The 27,358-nt window shown below is 40.9% G+C and overlaps 1 protein-coding gene across 6 annotated transcripts in view; it reads left to right on the top strand.

Annotated features, from left to right (window-relative positions):
* The window catches only part of CHD2 (chromodomain helicase DNA binding protein 2), an 88,073-nt gene that overhangs the window by 18,778 nt on the left and 41,937 nt on the right, over positions 1 to 27,358 (top strand). For 2 of the 6 annotated variants that reach the window (XM_018069664.3, XM_018069665.3), the window contains exons 3-7: positions 2,258 to 2,328; positions 3,049 to 3,134; positions 7,172 to 7,232; positions 12,610 to 15,765; positions 16,101 to 16,235. In XM_018069664.3, coding sequence (XP_017925153.1) covers positions 16,174 to 16,235 — 62 coding nt within the window. In that variant the 5' untranslated portion in view covers positions 2,258 to 2,328; positions 3,049 to 3,134; positions 7,172 to 7,232; positions 12,610 to 15,765; positions 16,101 to 16,173. Of the gene's footprint in view, positions 1 to 28; positions 192 to 245; positions 575 to 2,257; positions 2,329 to 3,048; positions 3,135 to 7,171; positions 7,233 to 12,609; positions 15,770 to 16,100; positions 16,236 to 27,358 lie in introns of those variants that run through there. The other 4 variants (XM_018069662.3, XM_018069663.3, XM_018069666.3 and 1 more) reach the window with 4 other exon arrangements.

Here is a 27,358-nt window from a genome sequence, read left to right as displayed (position 1 = left end):
GCAGAGCGGCTCCCCCAGCGCGGCGGACGAGGGGGGCATCTGCAAACCAGCCTGGAACTCCAATGCAGCAGAGGAGGGAGGGGGGAGAGGTGAAGGCTGTACGACATCATCACTTAAATGTTTAGCCCCGTGTCGGTGTAAAGAGCGTTTGTTGCCGTCGCTGCTCGGATGGGGATATGTTTTCGTAGTTGGTGAGAACAAAGACGCCATGTCCTTTTCTCTTAAAAATAAAACTTGGTGTGGTGGTTTTGTTTTTTTTTTTTTTTTTTTTTGGTGGGGTGTTGGCTTTTAACTCTTTGTAAACCAGTAAAGAAAAAAAACAGGCTGCGGATGAGACAGATTAGTACTTGGCTGAAACAATAGAGAAGAATTGACTTCACTTGAAAAACAGCAGTTCAGGTGCAGAACTTTAAAGAAAACTCTTAAAAATTACGTGCAATTTGATTTTGCAATTAAAACGGTAATGCAGAAACTTAGAAGCTTGAAAAAAACAAAGCTCAGTCATGCCAAGTCTACAGTTTAAAGTTGGCAAAATACTACGGTTGTGATTTAGACGACGCTACGAGAAGAAAAGGTAGTTACTTAAATATGAATTACATGATGAGGAAACGGATGAGTTTGTATGTTACATGGAAAGCTTTTAAAAACGTTTCTTGGGTGTCAGGTTTGTTTTTTGTGTTCAGTTTATGCGTTTTTCAGAGACCTCACAGTCATTCTCTTTACGAAGCGTTTTTTATCGTCTTTTCGGTGCTTAATAATTTTAGAAGTTTTTGGTATTGCAAGACTTTCTAAAAATGCAAGTTTAAATGGAATGCCTGACGTTTGTTATGCGTTGGCTCGCATTCAGCAATTCCCAATTTAAGGGCAAAATTGTAATTCTGAATATTTAAAAAGTCGCTGTGGTAGAGCAAGAGGTAAATATTAAGAACTTTAGTTTTAATTGGAGGTTGTGTATAGCCATGTTTGTTGGATTTCTATGGTGTACACTTGAGCAAGGTTATAAAACTCCGCGCAGGTTTTAATCATTGCAGTTGGAGGTAAATCTACATTTTTCGGTACTTCCTCTGCAAATGTGGATCCGTCATTGCAACAATACAAGTTTGCCCTTTTTTTGGAAATAGAAATACAGGTTTTAGCAGCCGCTGGACTTCTTCACCTTTCTGCAAAGTGTTCAGTGTCTTTATTTTAGATTTAGATTGTGGTGGTTTTATAACCCCAACAACAGTTCTGCAGTATAGAACAGGTTCTGGCATTACACACTTTGCCCTAAAGAAAGTTCTAGCTTTAGGTGGGTGTCTGCTGGATTTCTCTTTTCTTAAATATGTTAGGGGATTTTTTTTTAAATAGCTTTGACTGGTTTCTTTTAGCAACTGAAAATAAAATAACAGCTAATTGCCTCAGAAAATAAATTCCTCCTAATTCGTAATGTGTTTTGTTGAACAGTTCTGCTTTTTTATATTTAAGGTATAGGAATTAGAATTTATATTTGGATACCTTTTGATTTAGCAATGAACATTTTTTAAAACTGTGTCTTTACCGAATGATTCCAGACTTCTTCTTAAGTATGAAGTAGTGGTGATGATAAATATAACTGCTGTAAAATAAAATAACATTTTTGCCTTAACAAAAGGCAAGAAAAGTTGGCTAGAGGTAGTGCAAATATAGTGTTCCTTGTGTTAAAGACCATGGTTTGGGATCTGATTAAAGGTTAAAGAAGCTGAAGGCTTTAAAACTGTATTCTGAAGGGCAAAAAAGATGCGTTTTTTGGGGAGATCAAGCAAGTCAGGTCTTAAAATTCAGAGAAGCTGATGACAGAAGCCATTTTGAAATAACTTTGCTATCACTAAAGGTTTTATTTAATTTTGCATAGCCTACTTCTAAAGACTTTAATGTGAAAAAAAGTACAAGGGGTGAGAAGTATTGGGTGATAAGTTACTCAGTAAAAAATCTTAAATTTGTATTTGATCTCTAAGTCTTTCAAAATTAAAGTAATGGAAGACAGAAGAGCAGATCGCAGTTATTCATGAAAAACACAGATCATGTGTATTGTATGTCAGTCACACTCATCTCCAGTGTGTTTTTCTTCAGCCAAGAATGTACTTTTATTTTTAGAGTTGAGTTCTAAAGATACAGTTACTGCTATCATAAGTTTTTCTTGACTTAATAATTACCTAAAGATCAATACACTTCAGGCATGTGACTTGTTCTGCTTTTCTAAAGCAAAATGCTGAAAATTTCCATACTTTTTTTTTTCCAGGTAGAATGCCATGAACAATATCTTATTTTTTGACTGACTTCAGAGGAATGGTTCATGACTTATTTTCTCAGGTAAGAGTGGCTATAACTTGTAGTAGTATGTTCATTTCCTTATTTTTTTTATCTTGAAATTTGTCTTTTTGCTACTGTGCAGATGGGAAGAAAAAAATCTGATTTTTTACATGGAGGGGATACATTTTGTAAAGTATCTGGACTTTTAGAAAGCTACCTTTTTTTTTGCAGGTACAGGTAGACTGTCTTCAAATAATGTCATGTTTATTTGCTACTTCTTTATAAATTTTAGTTTACCAAGGTTATTTGTTAAGTGGATTGTTATTTGTATAATCTGTGTATATACATATATATGCCTTGTATTTCCTTGGAAAAGGACAGTATTTTCATATAAATCCATTTCATTAAATGTCCTATTTCACCAGTGAGAACCTGCATTAAACTTTGATTGTATTTTGTACTTAATGAGTTTGTAGCATTAGTGGTTGGGGATATTGTAGAACTCATATTTGACAGCAGTAACAGCAGTACCACGAGACTTCAAGTACTTGTGGAGGAGATTTTTGGGGCCTGTTTCTTGTTTTTGGGAACACAAAGGTTAATGCTTGGCAAGGATAGAATATAGTTATTATACTGTAGGTAACACTTTTATTAATTGAAAGACACCGTACGTGTTTGCAGAAAGTTTGTCAGTCAAGAACATCAGGACTGTAGGTAAGATCTGTGTGTACCTTGTTTTCAGACAAACTTGGTTTTGTTTTTTCTTTTTTTTCTTTAAAGGCTCTCACTGGATATTGTTCTTCCAAAGATTCAGATGACTGGTTGGGTAAAAGACCTTGAGCAAAATTCTGTACTGTTCCTGCCAGGTATGTTATACTGTGTTGTGGCTTTTTGTTTGTCTTGCGTCTTTTTTAAAAAAAATTTATACTGGAAATAATTTTTTTTGAAATAAACATTAAATGTTTAAGCTCCAGTGTTTTACCTTGTTGAATTTATTTTCTTTCAAGCTTAGTGCATTTGAAAACTGTTAGTAAGTACTGACTACAGCAGTGTTCGTGTCTCCTGCACCTTCGAAGATTTTTTTATGGTCGCTCACATACAACTTTAACAACCTGCAGTGACCATGTGGACACGTAGTAAAGCCAGGCTGTGCTCTAAGAATTGCCATCTCCTAAGGACATTGTCTAACCACACTTCAGAAATGTTTTTCCTTAGTTGAAGGTATTCGTTTATTAGCTAGGGACAGTCATAAGCTTTTCCTTTCCAATAAATTGTTTATACAATAAACTTAGCAATTCTCTTTTTGGTGTAAATTTGACTCTAAAAACCTAAAGCATTACGAGGTATCTTGCTCTCTTCCTTGCAGTATAAACAAATCAGCTTTCTAATGTTTATTATTTGTTTTTACACTTTAAAATTCTGCATTTAGAGTCAGAGTAACACGTTTCATTGAGGCAGGCTTTCACCACTGTGTAATTAAAAGTTGGAGAGCTTGTTTGCCTCTCTTAACTGGTTCCTTTTTGCAGCTTCCCATGCTCAGGTACCTCAGTGCGTACTCAAGACCTCAAAGTATAAGGCGTCTTCGTGAAGACACCTGTATCAGGAATCCCAAAAATACTCTTGATAATTTGCTTTTTAAAATTACATAATTGATCATGATAATTAAAGAATATAGTTGTGAACCCCTACCTGAGTGCAACTTTTCTTTGGCTTGGATGAAGCCTTCAGCCTGTTCATGTAAAAAATCATGGGCCAGTTTTGCAAAGCTTTATAAAAATATCTCTCCAGGTTGTACTAAACCTTTATCTGCAGTGAGTCACTGCTGATGTGCAAGGCAGAATTCAAATAATATTTACAGATAATGGACATGTCCATCATCATGGATGTCCTGCAGCAAACACGGCTAATGTGCAAATGTATGTGTCAGTATGTTCTAGAACTTTGTTGTGTAACTGTCTGATGGGATCTGTGAGAACTAAGAGTTTGTGTTTAGAAGTGATCACGTACCTTAAGAAAAACAGAGCATATCTGAAATCCCATGTGTATTTTCAGTTTAGAGGGTCAAAATCACAGATATTGCACAGTCTGTTACAAAAGACCAGTCTGATGATGATGAGGGGACGGAGCCTGTCAGACCCAAGACGTGTTCCTAATGTTATATCCTGAAATGTCTAAAGGTGCAACTTTTAACTGACCTGCTCTTCAAAAAATAGCGAAATTAAATATTAAAATTAAAACCCGCAGTGTCAGGAGCAGATCTTGGCTGACCTGCATGTTCCACGATAAATATGAAACTGAGCACTTCAGTCTTAATCAGATCTTCAGTCTGCACCTTTCCTATGTTGTCCTGATGCTGTTTGTGCCGAATAGGTATTACAATAAAGGCAGTTCTACCTGTCTCGTGTTACTTTTCTGAGCTCTTTGGAGCTGCCTTTTCTTGTAAGAGCAATATGTGTTTATCTAGCACATGACAGCTTGATCTCTACGTTAAGTAGACCTCAGTAGGTTAGATGCACACTACTGAGACTTGAGGGAAGTTTTATCTTTATGGCTACCCTGCAGCTGCTCCTGAGGGTTGAGAGAGTCAGGAGAACCTCTCTGGTTGAGTCCCAATAACCTTTTCAGTAGAGGAAGCTGTTTCTCTGGGAATATGAAGCCATGTTAAGTATTCTTATAGAATTGCTTTTTGTAGCTTTGACATCTTATATAGAAGAGCATTGGTATGGTGATACACGTAATCTTTGCCAAAAGACTAAGTAATCCCAAGAGAGAATCTGATATCAGGTAATAGCTTTTGGGTGTCTGACCTCACTTTTGCTCTAAAAGGAGATATACTGTCCTGATGGTTGGAGCCAGCACTGCCAGTCTTGGTGTGAAGGAGCCATGGACCTTTGATTCAGGGTGTGTTCTGTGTGCTGGAGGCTGTGCTGTACTTACAGCATCTGTAATTTTAAAATAAATATAAGCCACAGCTATTAGACTACCTAAAAAAAGTAATTTCATATTTATTTTTAGAGAGAGGTGGAATTTTTTTAATCACATGGGCTACAATAATTACTTCAAGTAGTCTCATTAAAAGACTTTGATGTTTATTAAATATAGGAAATATAGATGTTAACCTGAAAAGTTAATTCTTTTTCAACCAAGACTTGTATTTCCAAGCTCTATGATTTGTGGCTCTGGGCATAAACTCCAGCTTTTGTGATTAATTCTGTAGTTTGGTAATGATTGTTTTTTGGATGTTAACATTGGAAAACTCAAAAATACAGTGGTATATTTTGTAGTAGTGGAAAAATAACTTGTGTGAATGAAATGTAATGTGTTATCAACATCTTGGTGGTGTTTTTACAAAACTCATTTTTTGGTTCACCTGTTCACTTGCAAGTAGAGAAGTGTCACTACTGCTGAGTGGTACCATTCTGGCAAACATTAGATTGCTTTTGCAAAATGGTGCTGAGGTCAGAACACAACTCAGTCGAGTCTTTGTCATTAGAAGAAGCTGCTCTGTGGTGACAGAAGGTCATATTAAATATCCTCATTAAAGTTTCTGTGAAACTACCGTAGCTGTGTGCTCACTCTAAAGAGGAACCAACTTGAATGCAGGTGATGAATGTGTAGCTGTGCTGTGAGTTATTAAAGACAGTTGAGAGCTGTAAATTGAAAATCTTGCAATCTTTAACTGTACCTGTCTTCATATATCAGATTGTAGCTTTTAAGTGGCTTTTTTGACGGAAATGTTACATATAGGGCAGAAGGAGATTTAAAGGGCCTAAATGAATGTATTTGCCTGGTTCACTTTTCATGCTTTGAATGACTGGTGGAGGCCTCTTGGATGATCAGAGTTCAGCAACCATGTTGTGTTTCTTCTAAAATGGTGGATGGGCACTTTGCAGAAGTTCTGTGCTTCTATTTAATAGCAGCTGCTGGAGCACATTTAAACATGTTTTAAACCTTTAAATGTAACATTCCATTTGTATATTCTACATGTTTATGCCAGTTTACTAATATAATTTTTTACCATTTCCCCTTTTTAAAGGGATCTTTTTCCATAATAATTTCAAATAAATTACATCAACAAAGAAATGACAGTTCTGTTCATCACAGCTTTCTTTCTGTGCATCTGAGTAGATACCAATGGAAGAGAAGAATTTAAAGGATTGCACAGTGTGCTGTCACTAGATAGGGTCATTAATTTTTATGTATTTGAGGCTATGTTTTAATATAAGTAGATTCTGAGAGATCAGAAGAGAAGCAGTTTGCTCCTACATGTCAGGAGGATAACTTTTATGGCAAATTTCACACGGTCCAAATTTACAGTAAAAAGGAAGTTCATGAGTTGTTTCAGAGTTTTAGGTCTTAGTTTAATCTTATAACCTTTGTTTAAGATGTCTGTGATTAAAGTTTTACTGATGTAGATTGCCAGTAAGCATTTTCAAAATCAGGGTTTCACGTTCGGACTTTGCCCATACAGGGATAATTTAGAGATACAGAGTAGATAAGTGGTTCCATATAAATGTGTTACGTTTTTTCTCCTTCATCCAGCTGATACTACTTCTTAGTAAAAGGGCAAGTCAGTTTGCTAAAGTTCATTTCCACTTGATGCCTACCTGAATAAAAAAGAGGGTTTTTGTGGTAATTTCTCAAGGGATTTGCGTACAGGACTGGACCTGAATTTCTTGGGTGTTTTGCACAGGTTCTTTGATAACACATTCCCTAGTGATACTTCAAAGTTTTTTATAAAATGTCTTTTGTAGCATATCCTGTGATCTGTAATGCTTGGGTTTTTTTTTTCATTTGGGGATAGGACTTGTTTAATACTCATAGGTTAATGCTTGGTCCTTAGGATTTTTTTTATTATTTTTAATTTTAATTCAAGTGTTTTAATATCCCATTTTCCCTACAGATGTGTGGAGGAATTGATTTGCTCACTGTAAGCAAAATAGCTGCTCTTGGTTGAAGTACTGGTAAGTTGTTATTCCTAATAACATTTACTTTTTAGCTTTTTAAAAAAACCCAGTCAACCAGACAAGGCTATAATGTTTAACTGGCTGAAGCTTTTGGTTGAATCCATTCTGAAGGTCGTTTGTGGGTGGCCGTGTGCACACGTGTGTTTCAAAAAGATCCTGGGATCATTCCTGCTGAGCTCTGGGAAATGGGCAATACTTGGATGGTCCTCTCCCCCTGTCTCACTGCAGAACAGCCTTCACATCTGGCTGGAGTTCTTTGGTCTCCTGTGATTTGACTCCATGTTTTGTTGAGAGCTTTTCTATTGTAGGTTTGCTGGTTCAGAAGGGTTGGTGCACAGATGAGTCTCTAGAGAGGCACTACACGATTTGGGTAACAAATGGTGTGGAAAGTACAGCAGGAAGAACTTGCCTCACATGCATCTTGTTTTGTCCTTACGCTTTTGTCAGGATCAGTGAGAGTCTTTGAACAGACAGTAACTGTCTCCTGTTCTACAGTTGTTCTCTTGCTGTTTTTCATTCACAAAGGTCTGGCTTTGTGTAAAATGATATGTAATGCCAATACAGTTTTCTGGTTTTTTGGTTTTGTTTTTTTTTTTTTAAATTAAACTGCTAGCTGATAGACTTCAAATCATTCCTCATATAGTCAAAACACAAAATTGGCAGGCTTGAGTAGAAAAATTAATTCAGTTCTATACTGGATGAATATGGGAACAGAATCTTTTCCAGTTTCCTTAACTAAAAGGAATTTGGTCTTGACCTTTTGTTGTCCTTGGCACATTTTGCGACTTTCTTGGGAGTTGCCTGTGGAAAGACACAGGTCCTTTTGTCTTTCTGGCTGCTTAAAATTCAAAAACGCCTCGATTCTGCATTTTTAATTAGGGCATCCCTTGCATTTTGTGTACATGGATTAACTTTTTTTGTGGGAAGCTATATTCCTGTAGCACTGTGCTTTGGAACATATGCATTTCTTTAAAAGAAGCAGTTTCTTAGAGCCTGTTCTTTCAGTCTGACACGATACGTGATTGAGCCAGGCCTTCCTTAGGCTGCACGCAGCTTGGGAAGATGTTCCGAGATGCAAATCCTCTTATTTTAGTGGATAGGTGACAGTGATTTTCAGCTGTCCCATGGCTGTGCCCTCCAGCAGCCACTGCCATCTATGTGGCCTCAGGTGCTGAACAGCAGCTGCTCCAAAGTCCCATGCTTTTTTCTCATCCACTCCCACGATGTGGAGACTGATGTAGAGCTCTAGTAGAAGGGAAAAGGAGTATGTAGGGGTAAGGTGCAAACCTTGCTAGGCCATGTTAGTGTGACCTTGTGCTGCTTCTGGGTCTATTGCATTTTGGACCAGTTTTATCACTGAGTTCAGTCCTGAAGCAAAAAAGTGGAATTCATGAATTGGAGGAATTCAATTTTTAATGCATGTACCTAAGCTTAGTTTTGATGCTTTTTGGCAAGTATTTAATCTCTTCTACTCCTGGGCTCTGTAAGTTTTATTGCTTTGTTCCTTCAGAAGTCTTAAACTGTTTTTCCCACTGCAGGTCTGTGTAGAACAGCATATTTCTTGCCATGTGTCTCCTTCCAGCTATTCCTCAAAACTCTTCCTATGCTATCCACTGACGCCTTTCTAGCCCCCAGTCATCTGCTAGAATTTCTAAAACATGTGACTCATGTTCCATTTTTATATTAATCTTCATATGACTCCTAAATCTTTCTATGTGCATTTTTGTTTGTTTTCTCATTGGGTTGTAAATTAGCTGTTGTCACATCTGGTTTCTTGAGTAGGACTTTGGCCTTTCAGTTACACACCGAGTAATTTTTCCGTCCTTTTCTGGTTTATAATCCTTACCTAAAGGAAGGGGGTGAATGTGAAAGCCTTGATTTCCTTCAGGAAACAGTTGTCTACAAAAGAAGTTGCTTCAAAAACCAATTGCAAAAGCATCCAAATGTGTGGATCTTGAAAGATCCAGTATTGCCCTCTCTGGTTAGCACAGATAATGTTTAGTTGAAGCACTGATTTTTATTTTCAATTTTTTTTAAGAGAAGAGGGAAAATACTTGAAAACACCAGGAGCTTTACTGAAGTTGACATACTTTGCTTAATGCAGTAAAGTTTATTATTTCAAAATAACACCCAAAAAAGAGTGCATCTGTGAATAAAGTCACATCTTACCGGGAATTACTCTCTAAATCTGAGAAACCTGGCAAACAGCCTTAGCTAAAAATACCCAAACCTACATGAGTTGTGCTTTTACTGCTGTGCTTACAGAACATCTAATGGTGGTAAAAGCAGAATTAGGGCTGTCCAGAGCACTTATGTTCTGTGCAGTCTCTAACAGTAACTCATTATGGACTTTGCTGTCCATAAAGGACACGTCTGCTCTTTCCTCCAGTGTAAAAGTTACCAGGGATGTGTCTTTGAGAATAAAACCTTGCTTTAATGAACTTTGAAACGTAGACTTTGAGGTTTGGTTTGTTCACAACCTCATTCTGTCCATTCAGCTCCTTCTGTTGGAGTGAATTCTGTTTCCAGGGGAGGTCACCTCAGTTTTTAAGTGGAAGCCTCAGATTTCCCTCTGGAAAACTTGGTCAATGTGTTGGTGTCTTATGCATGGGTGTTGTATGTGTTGGATTTCAGTCTCACACCTGAGGAACATGAGGTTTCAATAGACCTCAAGTGGCTGAAGCCATGGGTTTGGCCATAAGGCATTGTCTTTCATTGCTGTAGTCTTTTAATAGAGCAACAGAGAATTGCAACAAAAAACTTTGTAAATTTTGTTTCACAATTGTTGCCTTGAACTTATAGTCAAGGTTGGGAATGATTTCTCTCCCTTGGCAGGGAGTGTCAGTACTCTTTGTTATTATAACATGACTACCCAGGTCCCTGATTTTATCATGACCAAAATACTGTGCTTGGAAACCAAACCAGGAACTGGTAGATAACAGCAACTTGAAAAATGGGCTGATGCCTAATTGATGTTACAGAAAGAATGAAAGACTCGTGACATCTAAGAAAAAAATTGGGCTTTTCAGTGCCTACCTCAAGTTAGGATCACTGCCTGTGTCTTAGTGGAGGAAGATGTTTTTATAACATCATTGAAACTTGTTAGTAAAATGTGCCTTAATTCATAAGTAAACAACCACTGTGAAGTCTTCTAAGCGAAATGTAGATTTCAAAAGCGTAGAGGTTGCTATTAATATTTTGGCCATTCCTGTGGCATCTTTTTGATGTATGAATAACTTTGAGAACAAGAACGTGTTCGTAATTATAGTACATTATCAGATCTGTTTACTGCTAATTGCTTTACAAGGTTGAGAGAAGAGTTTAAGATGAAAGTTGTGGGGTTACTTGCAAAGTTTTTGGTAACAACCAATGTAGTTGAACCTGTAGGGAAATTTGCCCTTAAATTGGTTTTGGCAGATCTCATGAGTGTCTAAGGAAGAGGCCAACCCAACTGGAAAGAGCCTTTCAAGGGTGACTAATATGTAACTAAATTACCTTTTTGAGAGGTGGGGAAAGCTAATGTCAGTAATTAAATTTCCTTATGTTAAGCTTATTAAAAATATAATAATATATAAATATTAAAATTATTTTAATGGTCCTATTTATGGGGTTTTCACTGCACTCATGTTAGTACTTTTGAGTGTTTGATTGTGACAATAGTGGACAGCTTTGTGGTGTTTTGTTTTTTTTCCATGCTCTGATACCTTGGTCAAGGCATTAACATTAAAAATCATGCAAAATTTTAATTCATCTTCAAACACCGAAATAGATTTGAAATTAGGTTAATGAGAACAGTGGGGGAAAGAAAAAACCAAGCCCAAAACCAAAGCAACCCCAAAAACTGTTCATTCAGTTTATTGTGGGGAAAAAAATCTTCCAAAATATTTAATACCTGTCTTGACTCAGGATGAGTTGAATGCTTGAAACAAAGCACTTCTGTAAATGTGAATGTTCATTTTGAGAACGTGAAGATCCTGGGGCTGAATACTCTTAGAGCTACGCATGTTTCACAGTGCAAAGGGAATTACCAGATCCCATATTCCACTTCTGTGTGCTGTAGTTTTCCATTGTATTTTAAACAAGGAAGTCTATAGAGCAACAGAAAACAGGACACATGTGAAAGTCAGACTGGTGCTTGCTGCACTGGTTGCAGTGCTCTTTGCTTCACTGTAACTGGTAATTTTGAGATGAGACTGGGGAAACTGGGATGCCAAGGCAGAGACCACTAGATGGCCCCACTGGTTTTTGCTGGGCAGTGGGTAATTTCTGCATCACTTGTCAGAGTCAGCCCGTGGTTATCAGGGAACAGGGTAGTAGTGAATTTGACTTTCAGAGTAAAATGAGGTTAAACTTACACATATTCAAAAGAATAAATTGATGTTGGAGTGCAGACACTCAAAATCGTGAAGACATTTTGAAACCATTTTTGCATGTCCGTTCTGCAGTTGGCATTGGTTTCAAAATGATGTTCTTAACAATTAGTAACTTCCTGTTCTTGAGTTTTGCATGTGAGGAGGAGGAGTAGGGTTTTTCTTAAAGTAAATCGAACTTGTATTTCTTGGAAGATGGAAAGATGGGGATATTGGGTTTGTATTTGCCCCTGTGGATGTCATTTGCTGGGTTTGGTTTCTCATTCATCTGTGGGCTTGGTTGCTGTTCTGTGACGAGTAAAGTTGGAATATGGATGAGGAGCCTTGCTAAAGGCAGCTAGTGTAACTTGTTACCATTTTCATCTGATTTCTGATATGTCCTTTCCCACCAGTAACTAAACCAGCCATTCCATTTGTTTGTAAGTGCATTTGCTGTTGCACTGTACGTCTTTCCTGAGCTGGAAAACTGGGTTAAGATGGTGGAATGTCTTCTCTCCAGTCACCATCTGTCTATAAGAAACCCGTTTTTATGCCTATTACATTGTTTTTGATGGATCTGTGTCTTTGAAGAAAGGAGTGTGGACAGTAGTTACAAATCTTGGCTTATAAGAGCCTTGGTGTTTTACTAAGCAGTGTCAGCTTCAGGAGATGGGTCAGTGCAATGAAGATGGTTGCAAGAGCAAATATCTTGGATTTCCCACCATTGGTGTCTCTAGTGGTTTAACACTGAAGAAATTTCAAATGGAATTTATGGAGCATGCAAAGCTTCTTGAACTTCCAATTGTTTCTCCCTTTTTTATAGTTTTGGTTAAATTTTATATTTTTGACTCTTTCACTGATGGTTTGACATTGTTCCTGATAAAAGCAGATATTATGGAATGTGTAATATGGAATGAAGCATCAGCTATATGTTTGAACTATCTTGAAGGTACAGTAGTTGAATGTCTTAGTTTAAAGCTATGATGTGTATTCCAACAGCATTTTTCTTTTAATTTTCCATAAAGAATCCAATCAGATGAAGAGTGTCAAAAGGAGTCTACGAATGAGGCACCAAGATGGCAGTTCCACTGGTGATTGAGAGGTTGAGGAAATGGACTAATGCATGAGTGCTGTGATGTGTCTGTCCAAGAAAAGGATGTTAAAACGTGGACTCGTGTTATTAAACCAGAGAAGATCTGGGTTGTGATCATCCTATCAAAATGGACTTTGCACTTGAATTAATCAGTGACTATCCAATGATGGATCTGTTTGAGGACTGGGTGGCAGAATTTTCCTTTCAGATTGTGTTTGCATAACAGGCAAATTAATTTGGTTGAAGATCTGTTGCTACCCCTTTGGAGAAAATGTAATTTTTAAACTGACTTTTAATAAAAGGTTTTGGTTTCTTTCACACTTTGTGTTTGTCCTTTCTGGCTGAATATTTTTATTATGTTGATATTGAAGTGGGTTACATTTTTGGTTGCTATTAAAGTGAGAATACTTAAACTACTAAGTACTGAAGGCAAGGCAAAATTTTGTGCTGTACTTGATTTCAAATGTGGTTTTCATTTGCAAATTATGCTCACTTTGCCATGACTTCCAATGAATTTTTATTTGCTGGCTTGTTCATTCAGGTGCTTAATATGAGGGGTTTTCAGTACTTGGCCTATTGTCAGGGCCCTGCTGCTGAACTTTGTGAGTTATTTTAAGATGGAATTGATACAAATTGAAGGCTGGGAAAATATGACAATAAAGGAGTACTTGAATGTTTTGTGTAACTTTTTTAGGTATGTTCTTTGGTTGTGTATGTTTTGGTTGTGGGTACAGAAACTTTTCAACATATTTCCTTGACAACATACTTCCTAAACAGTCTCTTTGGTCTTAAAATTGTTCTGTGCAAGTGTCCAACCTGCTTCCCTGCTCTTGCATGTAGCCTTAGCACGGCAATACTGTACCATGTGTTTGGGGAGAAAGAATGGGGTTGTTTTTGATATTGCTACAGATGACATGTTAACCTTTGCAAATGAATTTCAAAAAACCTCAGTTTCCTTCCAGCTTTCTAGTGGATCAAATAGTTGAACTGTAGGCACTTTTCTCTATGTATTTTACCTGAAACTCACAGTTGTCTTTGTTTTGTGCTGGAGGGCCAAGATGACGCACCTGGTTCTGAGATAACCTTGGTGTTCTCTTTGAAAACCCAAACAAACCCTCCTTCACTGTGTGTTAGCCATTTCCCTTGCTCAGACTTCTTTGCAAATACCCATTTTTGTCATGCTGAGTTGCTCATGCCTGCCCCATCCAGCTGTTTTGATGGTACACACTTGCTCCAGATTGGTTTCGCTGTGTCTTGGTTTGTGGTGGAATTGGATACTGGGACCAACCTAAAGGGATCCCCATTCAGATGAGTGGATTTCCTTAGTGTTACCCAAAATTGCTTGGAATAGTCTTGCATTGTCGTTTTTTGGTTCTTGCAGTTGAGGTGCAAGGGGTCTTATGTAAATAATTGTGGAATTCTTTAAAATGGACTGTGGCAATGGAGTGTTCCTAATGAAACCCCTTGTGGAAAGAGGATGGGTGGTTGGAGGATGCAAATGGCAGGTGTGTGTGGAGGAGTTGAAGGGGACTATGTTGGTTCTACTGGTCGAAGCCAATGGTTTTGGATTGTTGGGATGCTGTGCCATGGATGTCCCCATAGAACCCCAGACTAGCCCGTTACCCCTTTCCCCTCCAGTGGTCCCCCAGTGTCTGATGGCTCTGTATTGTTGCGATGCTTATGAATATTCAAGATGTCCTTGTGCTTCGAGGAGTTGGTTTTGCTCGTGGAAGACAAATGGTGGTTGGAATCAAGTGGTCGGGGTTGCTTGGATCACTTCCATTCCCTCAGTGGTACATCCTCTCAATTCCAGGAGGTTGTGTTGGAGATGTCCATTGATTTCCAGTTCTGCAGCTTGGCTGTTGTGCAGCTTTAAAATTAATTTGTCATGTTAAAATCTGTTACAGACCATGAATGGGTTAAGAGAGTGCATTAAAAGTAACTGGTTTAATGGGCTTGGACTGACTTGACCGCAGTGCCTTAGTGGAGCAGATGGAAATGGTGTGCCTGTTGCGTTTGAGTTGGTGGGGAAAACCACTAGGGAGGCGCTGTTGAGCTGGAGGGGAATATTGACCCTACTGGGCTGGAGTGGGAGCGAGTGATACTCCTGTCCCACGCTGCCAGTGCCAGTGTTGGGGGGTGAAGGGAAGAGCTGTTGTCTGGGGATTGTGCCACTGAACTGGGGGGATGCTCCCCCTTGGGTGGGGTGACCCCCAGGGTGGGCTGTTTGGTGCCTGCATGGCTGTGAGCTCCACTCCCATGCCTTCAAAATGGCTTGTAATAGCACCACTTCCTGTCCAGGGAGGAAGTAATTTTAGCCCAGGCACTGAAATATTTAGCAAATGTTTTAAACAAAAAGCACAAATTCCATTTCTTTCTGGTTTCCAAAGGGTGCCTGAGCCACATGGGGTTAAGATGCCCCATGATCTGGGGTAGTTGGAAAGAGTCAGGGCTGTGGGGTAGCAGGCACCCTTTAGGTGGAGGCTCTCTCTTTTTTTGGTAGAAATGAAGGGGTGGGTCTATGGTACATCACCTGAGTTGTGGGGTAAATGTAGAGAGTGTCAATCAAAGGCAGAGCTCAGAGCTGGGAAGGAGCTCTAGATGGCGGCTGTGCCTTAGAGAGAGCGCGCTCAGCTCCGTGCCTTCCCCAACACTTTACGCAACTTTCCCTAACTTTCGGGCAGCCTCAGGGGGCCCCCACAGCCCCTTGCCTCTCCTAGGCACTAATCGGGGGCTGAGTGGACCTTTTTCGGGCAGAAAAGCAGCTTTTGAGGGCTCCCTTTTCGTGCCTTGCTGGAAAGAAGAAGCCGTGGAGAGAGCCCAGGTCGTTGTTTTTCCAGCTTAGAAGCCATGGCGTACCTCCATTTTTGTGCGCTCTCCTAATGAGCTTTTTCCCCCGGACATTTTTGTACTAATTATTGCTTCTTTTGCTTTATCGGCAGCATATTTTTGGGATTAGTATATATATTTTTTTTTCGTTTTCTGAAATTTGTATTTTATCCGTATAATTTTAAGTATTTTGGATCTAATGTTTTTCCACTACCCGAAACTAATATCGACTTGGTCCTGGCGGCGGTGCACGGATCAGGTAGGTGAGCAATTAATAATAATAATTTTTAGATATCTGCCGTTTTGTGTACTTTGATTTTCGACCGATTTCTGCTGTATTGGGATGACGCAATAAGATACAGAGATTATTTGCATCCAGTGTTACTTTGGGAAAGTTTGCAGGATGCTCCTCTACTGTGTTTATTCTCGGATTTTTCTTGTAAAAATGATTATTTGTGTTAAATCTCCGTGTTGCCGTGTTGATCAGTGTTGTGTATTGTTATAACAATATCATTGCAGCGTCAGGACTTTGTTCCTGATAATGAAAGCCAGTGAAACGAACTGGGACCTTACCTTTCTTTCAACTTTTGACAGTAAATACCTGGGCACAGGACTTCAAAGCAAACAGACACCCCTGACCCCCTCTTAATATTTTAAGAATAAAAAGATGATGAGAAATAAGGACAAAAGCCAAGGAGAGGAGGGTTCAGTCCACAGCAATGCATCGAGGTATGACCTATCAACTTTCTTTTTTTTTTTTTTTTTGTAAAACCTGTGAATACCCTGTTTACTTTGACAGCCTTGGGTTACTGTCAGTGCTTAATAGAAAACATTTTACTGATTTTGCTTCCTTTTTAAGGAATGACCTTGAGATTGTTAGCATGCCACACCCTAATTTTTTTTGGTAGCAATTTCTGAAAGTTGTGTTGTGACTTAAGGGCCTATGTCCTAGGCAAAAGGTACTGTACCTTTATTCAGGGCAGCCCTTGCCTCTGTAGGATGTTTTTCCAGCTTTTGAATTTCAGTTTTTAGGTTTTTTGTGCTGTGAAAAATGACCTTGTCGGTTTAGCCATTGCTGCATTGCACCATTTTACATACAAGGCAAATTTTTCTTTGAAGAATCTCAGAAGTCTAAACTTTAACTGAGGGCCATACAGAAGCCTGGTGTAGTAGTAAATTATAGTAAATAGACACAAGAAAAAGTTACATGAATGAAAAAAAGCTCATTTTAAAATATAAACTGGAAAGTGCCTGTTTGTCTGATACCCCTTACTTCAAATTTTATTTCAGCTTGTAGAACTTTTGATACTGTTGAGGTATTTTAGAGTATTTTTATACAATTTAACTAGACTTTGTCCCACTGGTGATGGCATTTTGTATCATAAAATATACACTGGGACTGTTAACAAGAGGTACCAAATGCTTTGCTTGTTTTGTTTAATGTATTTTTGCTCAGTCTTTTTATTTACTTTTGTCGAGTAATGAGATTCTTTACAGATTTTTATAAACTTAACCTTGATGTGGGAAAAGCATTGAAATACTGGAAATGTTTGTTTGCTGGGAATGCACAATTACCAAATCGCTCATTTTGTTTTTTAAGGGTCGGGTCTTTCAAAAATTGGAAATTATATGCATTTTTGTTTCTAGTTTGTAAATATTCTTGAGTTTTGCATTTTGTCAATTTTAATGGAATCATGGCCTGTTTCTTTTTCTCTGGTGTTGTCTTCAGTCATTTTTAACTAACATCAATAAAAAAGAATTCTGAACTGTCTGTTGTATCACATGTGCTCTATGTGATGTTCAGGTGTTTGAATAGTATTTCTGATGTCTTGATTTAACCTTCCTTATGCACACGAACTTGAAATACTGTGGGAATACATATATTATCAAATTACTTTAACGTTTTAGTATAAACTTGAATGGTATTCTGGGTGTATTAAAATTGCAGTCAAATTTTAAGTCCTAAAATGGATATGGGTAAGTCTGTTTAATTTGAAATTATTATTAACTGAATTAGCCTCAGGGATTGTTGAAGTATTATATGTAGCACCTATACAGAGCTTTTCCAATAATGCAGTTTAAAAATACATCGGATTTTCAAGACTGTGCTTTCTTTACTGTAAATGCTGCACACAAAATACTGTGTGAAAATTCACACTTTGAAAAAACGTATAATTCAGCTTACCTAAGTTTTTATGCTTTTTTTAAAGTGCAAATTATCAGCAGTAACGGGCATAATTGTTCAGGAAATCAAAAGGTATTTTTTTGTGTTAGAAATATTATACTGAATAGAAGCTGAAATGGGAGCCATGTAGTCCCACAGGAAGAAGACCTCTGGGGTTTTGTCCTTAGGGGTGTGGGATTTGCATAGTTTCTGAAGTGCTTTTGGGGTTTTCATTGAAAGGTTATTTATCATAATTGATCCATTTACATGTAACACCTGTTGTGTGAGGTTATCCTTCTCCCCCTTCACATCTTTTTTTCTCAAGATAAACTTGCTGTGGGTAACACCAACTCACCTGAAGTGTGGGAACAATTGAACACAGGATATATGCAAGTGAACTCTGTCGAGCTTATTTCTGAGCTGTGAGTCAGCTGAATGTCATAAAATGGGCTTTACTTCCTGAGGTTGACCTGAAGTTGTAGGGGAAATGATTTCTAGGAAGTAAAGCCTCCACTTTGCTGTACTGTAACCCAGAAATGCACTGGTGTGTGCACTTCACGTGCTGCTGAGACAGATTGGCATCTGTGGAAGTTGAAGTCCTGTCACTGAGTCCCTGGTGGGAGGCCTGGGTGGTGAGGAGGTGGATGTGGCAGATGACATTCACCTGGAGAAGCAAAACTGCAGGACTAGAGAAGGGTGTTAAAGTGGAAGAAAATAGAATTCCTGTACACCACTGTAGTGTCCTAACTGAGGGGTATGTCTGGAATTGACTCCCACCTTTCCAGTCCTAAGGAAATGCAAAGTCCTGGCTGAGCAAACAAATACCTGAGGAGTGTCCCAAGGCAGATGATTGTTCTTGGGTGGGAGATGGTGTTAACTCTTTGCAGTTTGTAAGCTGAGGGGTGTACTCGCTTCCTTTCCAGAGGAACAGCAACAACCGCCCTTTGTGCACTGACAGTAAACCCAAACTTGGAGCTGAGGGATTTCATGCAACTTTCCCCACGTGGGGTTGAAGTTGCTGTGGGTCTGCTGCAGTTCCTGCTGACCATCACCTGTGTGCCTGGGGCTTGCATTAAATAATTGAACACAGTCTGATGTCTTTTCTAGTGTCTTCTGTGCTGTGTTTCTGAGAGGCAGGTTGTGTGAAGGTACATCCATGGACAGCCCTCACTGGAATTGCAGAGCCAGAGGCAGGCGGGAGTCTCCCTGAAGCTGAGTTTTGGAGTGGTTTTGGAGGGATAGCAAGTAACAGGCAGGGGATACATTGTTGTTTTCCTTTCCTTGGCCTGCATCTGTTGCAGTTGCTTTCCCACCTCTGCAATATCCCACGTGGGACTGGTTTCTGCTGCAGAAGCTGCAGGGCTGGACAAGCCTTTGTGTCTGTATCCAGCTCTGAGCTGATTTAGCATTAAAACATCTTGTTCTTTGGAAAAAAACGGTCGTGGTGGGGTAAATGTCAGCCCATTTTCTGAGCAGAGAGCTGGGGGTCTGAGGTCTGAAATGGCGTTTGTTTGCTCAGCAGCCGCCTCCCAGAGCAGGGCTGTGCAGCCTTCGCACAGCACAACACCCTGCCTGACGTGGCAGCCATTTTATGGAGATGTCTGTACATACGAAACAGCATTTGGCGCGGGGGGGAGAGCAGGGAAATGAACATGAACAGCAAAAACTGCCGTCCCCAGCTAACGCTGGGAGCCGAGGGCACCCCTTTGTTGTTCGGGTAGCGCTCGGGGAGGGCTGCAGCGCTGTCGCGGCGGTGCGGGAGCAGCGGAGTCACAAAATGGCTGTTCTTTGTGCCGCACTGACGGACGCGCCGGAGCCGCGGGAGCCGTGCGGGGGTTCAAAGGCCGCCCTGGGCCGGCCGAGCCGCCATTGGGCTGCGCGCGGGCTGCGCGCGCAGCGCTCCCGCGGGAGCGGCAGCGGGATCGGGATCACTGCGCCGGGAGCGGCTCCCCCCGCTTCCTCTCATCTGCCGGGCGTGGGCTTGCATTTAATTTTTTTTTTCTTTTTAATAGTGCAGGCTATTTTGAGAAGTGACTTGATAAAGAGCAGAGCTATTTTTAGTGCTTTTTTTTTTAACTTCAAAAGGAATTGCAGAATACCGTAGTATTCCTGGAGCATGTCTTCTTTTGTTTGTTTGTTTGTGTTGTCCGGTTTTTTTTCAGTATCCTTAAATTACTAAAACTCACTGTTAGCTTTCCACGTGTATTTTTTTCAATGGATTTTCTTTGAGATGAATAGAAGCATTAAACGCAATTATTAAAATGCTCTTAACTGTGGGTTTCAACTTTTTATCCAGCTGATGGGTTATTTTTTAGCTGTTGTGGCCATCGTGCGTGTCCCCAGGCTTTCGGTTTCATTTGCACTGCTGGATTTTTTAGCGAGGATTTTTTCCCCTTCCCAAGCTTTAACCCTTTATGAAACTGTCAGTAGCCTTTTTTGAGAAGGGAAAACCCTTGATCAGTGCAGGACACAAAAGGAATAATGTGCAAAGAATTCATATGAATCGTGATGTAATCTGTGTGCAGCACAAAGGAGATTGTTCTTGTTTTGCTTTGTTACTTCTGTTTCACATTACCCTCATGGAGAAAATGTCTCATCTAATTATGCATGCACAATCCTGAGGCTTTCAACTTCTCTGTTTCCTGTTTTGCGATTGCTGCTAGGGATGGATACAGTATATACAGAGCTATAAAAAGGGCTCACCAACTGCAAGAAGGCTACATTTAGCTGGAATTCATTATCTTCTGGATCATTCTTTTTCAGTTAAACATCTTAAGCTAATTAAACAAATTTTTATGTTTTCTCTAAATGCATGAGTTTTGCTGAATAAAAATGGAAAAAAAGGAATCAAGAGCTCACCTGGGTACTTCTGTAACCCTGCCAAAGTGTCTGTGTGGCACAGCATGTGCTGGGCTGGGGCGTTGCTGTAGCTGAGAGCACGTGTGTGCAGGCGTGTTCCTGCCACTCCTGCCCAAATCCAGCGGTGCCTTCAGCCAGGGGACAGTGACATGGCTCAGATTGTAGATGAGAGTCTGTTACACTTTCTGTCGGGTTGGTGTTTCACCTGCTTCTGAGTGCAACACTTGCCCTTATCTGCACCTTCCCCCACTTCCTACACCAGCTGGAGCAGAGCTCTGCCATGGCTCAGGGGTGGCATTTCCAAGAAACCAATCCCTTCTGCTGTACCTTGGGCTACAATAACCACACTCATTTCTGCATTTAAAAAAACCAACAAAACATTTTCCCTGTTAGCTCTGAGAGGGCTCGGAGGGTTGGACAGGAAGGCAGCAATGTTTAACCTCTCCAATTCGGTATAGGGGTAAACCAGTTACTATATTTTTCATGTTTCACACCTCAGAAAGCTGTTCATATGATTAGCAGGTTTCTGAGTTGCTAAACCTGTCTCTGAGGAATTTTTATACTGGCACTTCTCTTGATTCAGACCTATTAGTGCTAGTTTTGAGGACCAGGCCAAGGGTGCCAGTGGCAGATGCAAACAAGTCATGAGGTGAAGTCCCCGAGACTGTGAGCTGGAGCATAGGGACTGAACTGAAGCTTCTGATGCCATGGCCTGGTTACTTTTGAACTTGAGACAGCTGAAGTAAACCTACTTTGGGTGGAATTGCATCTCCTGATACATAACCTGGAGGTGTGTATATCCGCGGTATCTTGTTTTATGTTGCACACAACAGTCCCAGCAGGAATTGCACTGTTAAATTAGACTGTTGAGTTCTGAAGATGGAAAAGGCTTCTCAATTTCCCCTTACCCCAGCTGAAATCCAGCACAGGAAGGGGGTGATAAGGGGTGGAGAAAGATTCTTTTCTGTTTTATCTTGTCTCCTTCAAGGAAAGTACAAACAGCACAGCACTGGGGGAGGGGATGGCCTGGATCACCATAATTAGGTATAAGCAGCCTTCTAGCAAAGGATGTGCTGTTCTACTGACATGGTGTCTTACATCAATCTTTCTGGTGTGTTTTTATTGAAAGACATGCTGAAATGCCCTGAAGATGCTCTTTCAACAGGTGCTGGTGTGTGTTTAAAGACCACCTTTACACCTTGTAAAGGAGCATTGAAATGAAAGCAAAAAAGCCCTTAGTGACTTGCAGAAAAGCTTTTGTAGGTCTGTCAAGCTGTTAATGCCTCCTTTTCTTGGAGCAGGTACTGTCTTTTGGATACAATTAGCCAAATGTTGCTAAGTCTTTCCAAATATGCAGTAGCTCTTACTAAATCACAGCTTGTGCAGTGCTGCTGCTAAATTATAATTTTCAATCTCCAGCTTGCTTTATATTTATCTGTGGTCTGAGATAACCTACGCTGTACTACATGTGATTTTCTGCCCTTGACTAATAAGGGTTAAAAAATAAAAAGTTTGAAGCAGTGGTCTCAGATTCCCTTCTGGTATTGTGCTGGATGTGCTGGCTTGCCGTTTGGTCTTGGCAGGGTGTCTGTGGAATGTGTCTGCCAAGCTCCACAGAAGGGATGGGGTGGGATGCTGAACACTTCATTGCTCACCAACCTTTACCCTGGTTATGAAGAAGGATATTGCAATGTCAAGAATCCACTGACTCCACAACACCTGACTCCGTAGGAAAAAGTTGTGTTGTAATTATTTATGTTTCTTGCAAGTGTTATTGTTAAGTATAGATGACTTAATAGAATTGCTACTATGTTAATTGTAGGAATCTTTCATGGGAAGGAATCTCTGTGCTTCACTGCAGAGCTGTCACCAGTTGAGCTTTGAATGCCATGTGCTGTTTGTAAAACGGAGGCTTAATGATAAGCCTTAAATCTCTTGGTTAAAAAAGAGCTTTTAACAGTCACTTGGAATAATTCCCTCAGGCCAGATCAGACTCACTTTTTCTGAACTGCAGGTCACCTGAAACCAGAAAATAATTTCTGCACCTTCAGGTTTCTCTTCAAAGTTTTTGGGCCTGAATTTCTATGTACACTGCATGATTAAATTTGAGGGGTTTTAAAGGAAGTTTTCAGATGTGAAGGGAACAAAACCAACCACTCTTTCTGTACTCCTTTAAACCATAATTGTGTGTGCACACTCCATCCCCTCCGTGCATCTCCATGTCCTTTGCCAGCGGGATGCAGCTGTGTGCAGAGTCCCCTTTGTGCTGCCACAGGAACTCCAGCCCAGTGGGGACGTGGCAGGAGCTGGAATTGCAGAGGGCACAGGAGTTAACCCTGCCTGCTCTCTCACCTGAGGAAGGTGTGCACCTCCAGGCTGCTGCTCCTCTCATTGTGTGAGGTGAGGAGGTGCTGGGTGCTGCCAGGACTCAGACTGGATCCTCTTGCTTATGGGGGACTTGGAGCCTGGAAATGCTCCACTGCTTCCCGGGGAGGGAGAGATGGGCCCTTTCAAACCCTGAGAACCGCAATTGTTCTCCCCTTTCTGTGCAGGAAAGGGGAAGGATGCTGCCTTTGGAGATTATCAATGGTGCTCCTTAATCAAGCAGACAGGTTTTGACTCCTTTTGTCTCTCTGCTGACTTTTTCTTTTTTTTTCTTCTTTTTTTTTCTCTCCCCTACTAAACATCCCAAGCATTTTTGGCCTCTGGCTTAAAGATCAGAGAGTGAGAGAGCCAGCTCTCCCCACCATGAATGAACTGCTCCTTTTGCTTGCTTATGAAAGCACAATGCGGTGTCTTTGTAGTGGAGAAAAAAACCAACCCACTTTTGGAAAATCCTTGTCATTCAGCATAGCCCAGTGTGCTTTACTGAGCTGCAGCAGAGCAGTTGAGGGATATATTTAGCTCGGGATTGCTTTGCCTTTGGCATTTGGGAGTGCTGTGCTGGGGTAAGTAGCAGTGGCCAGAGTAGGCTGGAAATGCTCACAGCCCAGTTCAGGTGGGTGTTCTGGATGGGATGCCTGCTGGGTGCATAATCCCTCAGCTGGTACAGTGGCACCATGGCCCAGTTGTGCTGTGTAAATGTAATTAACACCCAATGCTGCAAGCCACGTTTCAGGCACAGGTGGAAGAGGTGTGGATTCTCCATAGGAACTTCTAATGTGCCTGTTTATTAAAAAAGAAAATAAGGTTGCTGGTCACAAAGTGAGGTTGGGGAAATATTTTTCTGTTTTTTGAAGGACATGTTGGCAATCTGGAAGGGGCACCCCTATAACTGTGGGGTTTGTTGTGCCCCTTGAAAGATGACCCAGAGTTGGCTGTATCATACATACCGTGAGCATTCAGTTGTTTGAGACTCACTCTTAAGCAGTATGAAGAGTCTGGCTGTGTTTTGGATATTCTCATTTAAGTCCCTGCTTGGAGGATCATTGTTAGAAATACTGTGCATGGGTAGGGAGAGTAGAGGAGCCGGAGTATTTTTCTTCTTTCTCTTCCCCCTATTTCTACTTTTGCCTGCAGGAAATAAATTGGGAAAAGCTCTTTCACTGACTGAACCTTCTCAAGGCTTATCATTCAGAAACGCTTTGCCTTGGGAGACAGGCAAGCACCAATCACTTTTTAACAGACTTTCAGAATAAAATCAAGGGAACTCAAAAAGCTAGGAAGGCATTTATCTTCAGTGTCACAATCTGTCTTTCACTTGACTCTCCTGCACTATCTGGGTGCTGTATCTGTATGGCCTTGTCTGTGATTACTATGGCATTTGCTCATTTCCCTGCCCAACCCCAGACAAAGGATAGATCCCATGCAGTTCTTCTCAGTCCCCTGTGGTACCTGTATTATCCCATCTTTATCCAGTGATCTATAGCCAGAGATCATCTTGTGTTCCTCTCCCTGGCTGGTTTAGTAGCTTGTTTGTTCATGTGGTTTGGAGCCTTTCAACAGCTACCCTGTGACTTGAGTGCACATATCAACATTGACGGTGCTTGTTTGCATTGCAACATATGTAGACATTTCATATGTTTATACAGAATCATGGAATGGCCTGGGTTGGAAGGGACCTCACCTTGTTCCAACCCCCCTGCCGTGGACAGGGACACCTTCCACAAGACCAGGTTGCTGAGAGCCCCATCCAACCTGACCTGGAACACTTCAGGAATGGGGAGTCCACAACCTCTCTGGGCAACCTGTGCCAGGGCTTCACCACCCTCATAGTAAGGAATTTTTTCCTAATACCTGATCTAAACCTACTTTCAGTTTGAAGCCATTCCCCCTTGTCCTGTCACTATCCCTTGTAAATAGTCACTCTTCATAATAGGGAACATCACATTTATAGCTCAAATATTCAAAGGAAATATTTAACAGCAGCACGGTGCCCATCTCGGTGTGTTTATGTCTTCTCTGGGTTGTCACTGTGCCTGTGTGTCCACAGTTCATGCAGGTCACTTAGAAAGACAGAGCCACTTAAACAGGAGTTAAACATAACGGTTTCTGGTATTATCCAGCCCCTGATATTATCCAGCCTTGGAATAATGTGCCAAGGGCCTTCCTGAGCCTTCACGGGGTGGTTTTGCTGGTGCCAAATCCCTGTGGAGCTTGTGAAGCCCAGGGGACTGTTGCTGTTTGAATTCAAACTTGTTTAGATTAAAAACATTCACAACAGTTCAAAAACTGGGAGGAGTTCCATTTGGGTCACTAATCCGCCTTTATTCCCCTGGCTTAATTCAAGTTCTGTCCCTCAAAAGTCACATTTTAAACTTTGGGGTAGAATGGTCCCAGTTAGAACCATTCCTTTGTCAGTTTTTTGTTTCAGAAATGTGTGTTGGGGTCATTTTTTCAGCTGTCTCACACCTACTGTTTGTACTTGCTGAGAGCTTATAAAATGGTTTGTTGCTGTTAGCAAAGATGATACCCTATAAAATGAAGTAATGGGAAATACTAAATGCAAAGTCTGGAGTCTTCAGGCATGCTGTAATTTCCTTTTAAACTTAGATGCCTGATTTTAAAGGGTCTTATCACTGCTGTTCAGCTACTTATTTCTTGGAAGGAACGTGTCTTTCTTGGTAAGGAATGATTTGGTTTTCTTCCACCTCAAGTCAGGAACAAGCTCTTAATTAAAACAGAATTATAGCCTGAAGTATTTCTAAGAAACCAGGGTAATGTATTTGGCTGAGTCTTTGCAGATTTCAAATTTTTTAGGGGTTTTTCACTTTAGGGAGTTACCAACAGTCCAGCTGTAGCTTTCCTGATGTTCTCGGGTGTTTCTCTGCGGAAGTTGAAGGAGGGTGAACTGGTTGAATTGTGATTTTTTTGACAATCAATTATAGCTTATCCCTCCCAGTTTAATTGAAAGTAGGTCTTGTTTGGATGCTAACTTAAGGGCATTAAAACAGGGCATATTCCAAAAATAACTTCTGAAAATAGGGCTTGGATCTCTGGGTATGTACAGTGTAAGACCTGACTTGATGTATAATGTTGCTAATATTTTATACTCCCTTGGCAGGTAGGAATGCTTCCTGATTGTCCCAGTGACAATTAGAAAGGATTATTTTATGGAAATAACCTTTTCATTTGTCTTTTTTTATTCTATTAATGGAGAAATGAAGACAAACGCACATTCTTTTGTCTTGATAACTTCCAAGTCGTTTATTAAAAAAAAATAAATTATTTGCAACAGCCTTCAGAAGGACGTAACCACTTCTCATCTACATTTTTCCTTAGTAGGGCAAGCACGTGTGCAGGCAAATGCCTGCACATGCAGATGTGTATGTCTCTAGAGAAGTCACCTTCTTTTCAGTTGACACAGTTCACAGCTTGAAAAAAAAAGAATTACAGTGCTCAGATAATGTTGTGGATAAAGCACATGAATTACGGCTGTTGATGTGCAGAGAGCCTGTGTCCAGATGTCCTTGAAATAAAGCTTAGGGCTTTGAGGAACAAAGAGCTCCAGAGGGGGAGGAGGAGACTAATTACTGTTCTGCCTCTAAACAAATACTGCCAAAGCTGCCTGGCCTCAGTCTAGCCTGGGCTGTTACAATTCTTCCATCTATTGCTAAGAAATCTGAGGGAAGGAAAAACACTTTTCCTCTTTTGTGTGTCCTTGTGGAACATGGGACACCAGCATGACAGAGTTGCTGCTTTCTGTTGTGACAGTAGAGGTTTGGATGCCTCCAGATCCCATTGTTTTGTGGAGGTCGAGCCTCCATCCCTGCAGGAGGCTCAGTGGGATTGTGTCCTACCCACGGACCAAGTGTCCCCAGAGCTGCTGGAGTGTCATTCCCTGGAGTGGGGTGGCACAACCCCAGCTTACACATGTAGCAATGGAGGGCTGTGGTGGAGAAGAGGGGACCGTTGTAGAGATCGTACAACGAGGGGTGCAGTGGGATACTGTGCGTGGAGCTGTGCCTTTGGTTATCGTGGTTAGCTTCTATCCATGGACAGGGACACGCAGGAAGGACTGGGCCGCCTGGAATGGCCGTGGTTCAACTTGAATTTCCAGCCCTGCTTCGAGGCAGCGATGTGATACCCCCAGGCTGGGGTGGTGGATCAACAGCCATGGGTGATGCCTCCCCCCGCTCCCTGCGGAAGGGACTCCGTTTCTGGCCCTTCAGCCTCAGGCAGCCCCTCTCCCCGCGGATTCCCTTTCTCCCAGGCGCTTCCACTTCAGTGCTCGGGATTAGCCCCGCGGTCGCAAGATGGCGGCGGAGGGGCGGCCGCGAAATGGCGGCCGCGGCGCCGCCTGAGGGCGGGACCCGCGCGGGTGCTGCTGCCCCCTGTCCGCGCCCCGGGGCAGGGCGGGGACGGGCCCGGGGCTCACACATTCCATTAC

Source organism: Manacus vitellinus, unplaced genomic scaffold (assembly GCF_001715985.3).
Source record: "Manacus vitellinus isolate BGI_N305 unplaced genomic scaffold, ASM171598v3 scaffold_16_pilon, whole genome shotgun sequence".
In the NCBI taxonomy this organism is placed as follows: domain Eukaryota; kingdom Metazoa; phylum Chordata; class Aves; order Passeriformes; family Pipridae; genus Manacus; species Manacus vitellinus.
This window is presented reverse-complemented; position numbering and strand designations above follow the sequence as displayed.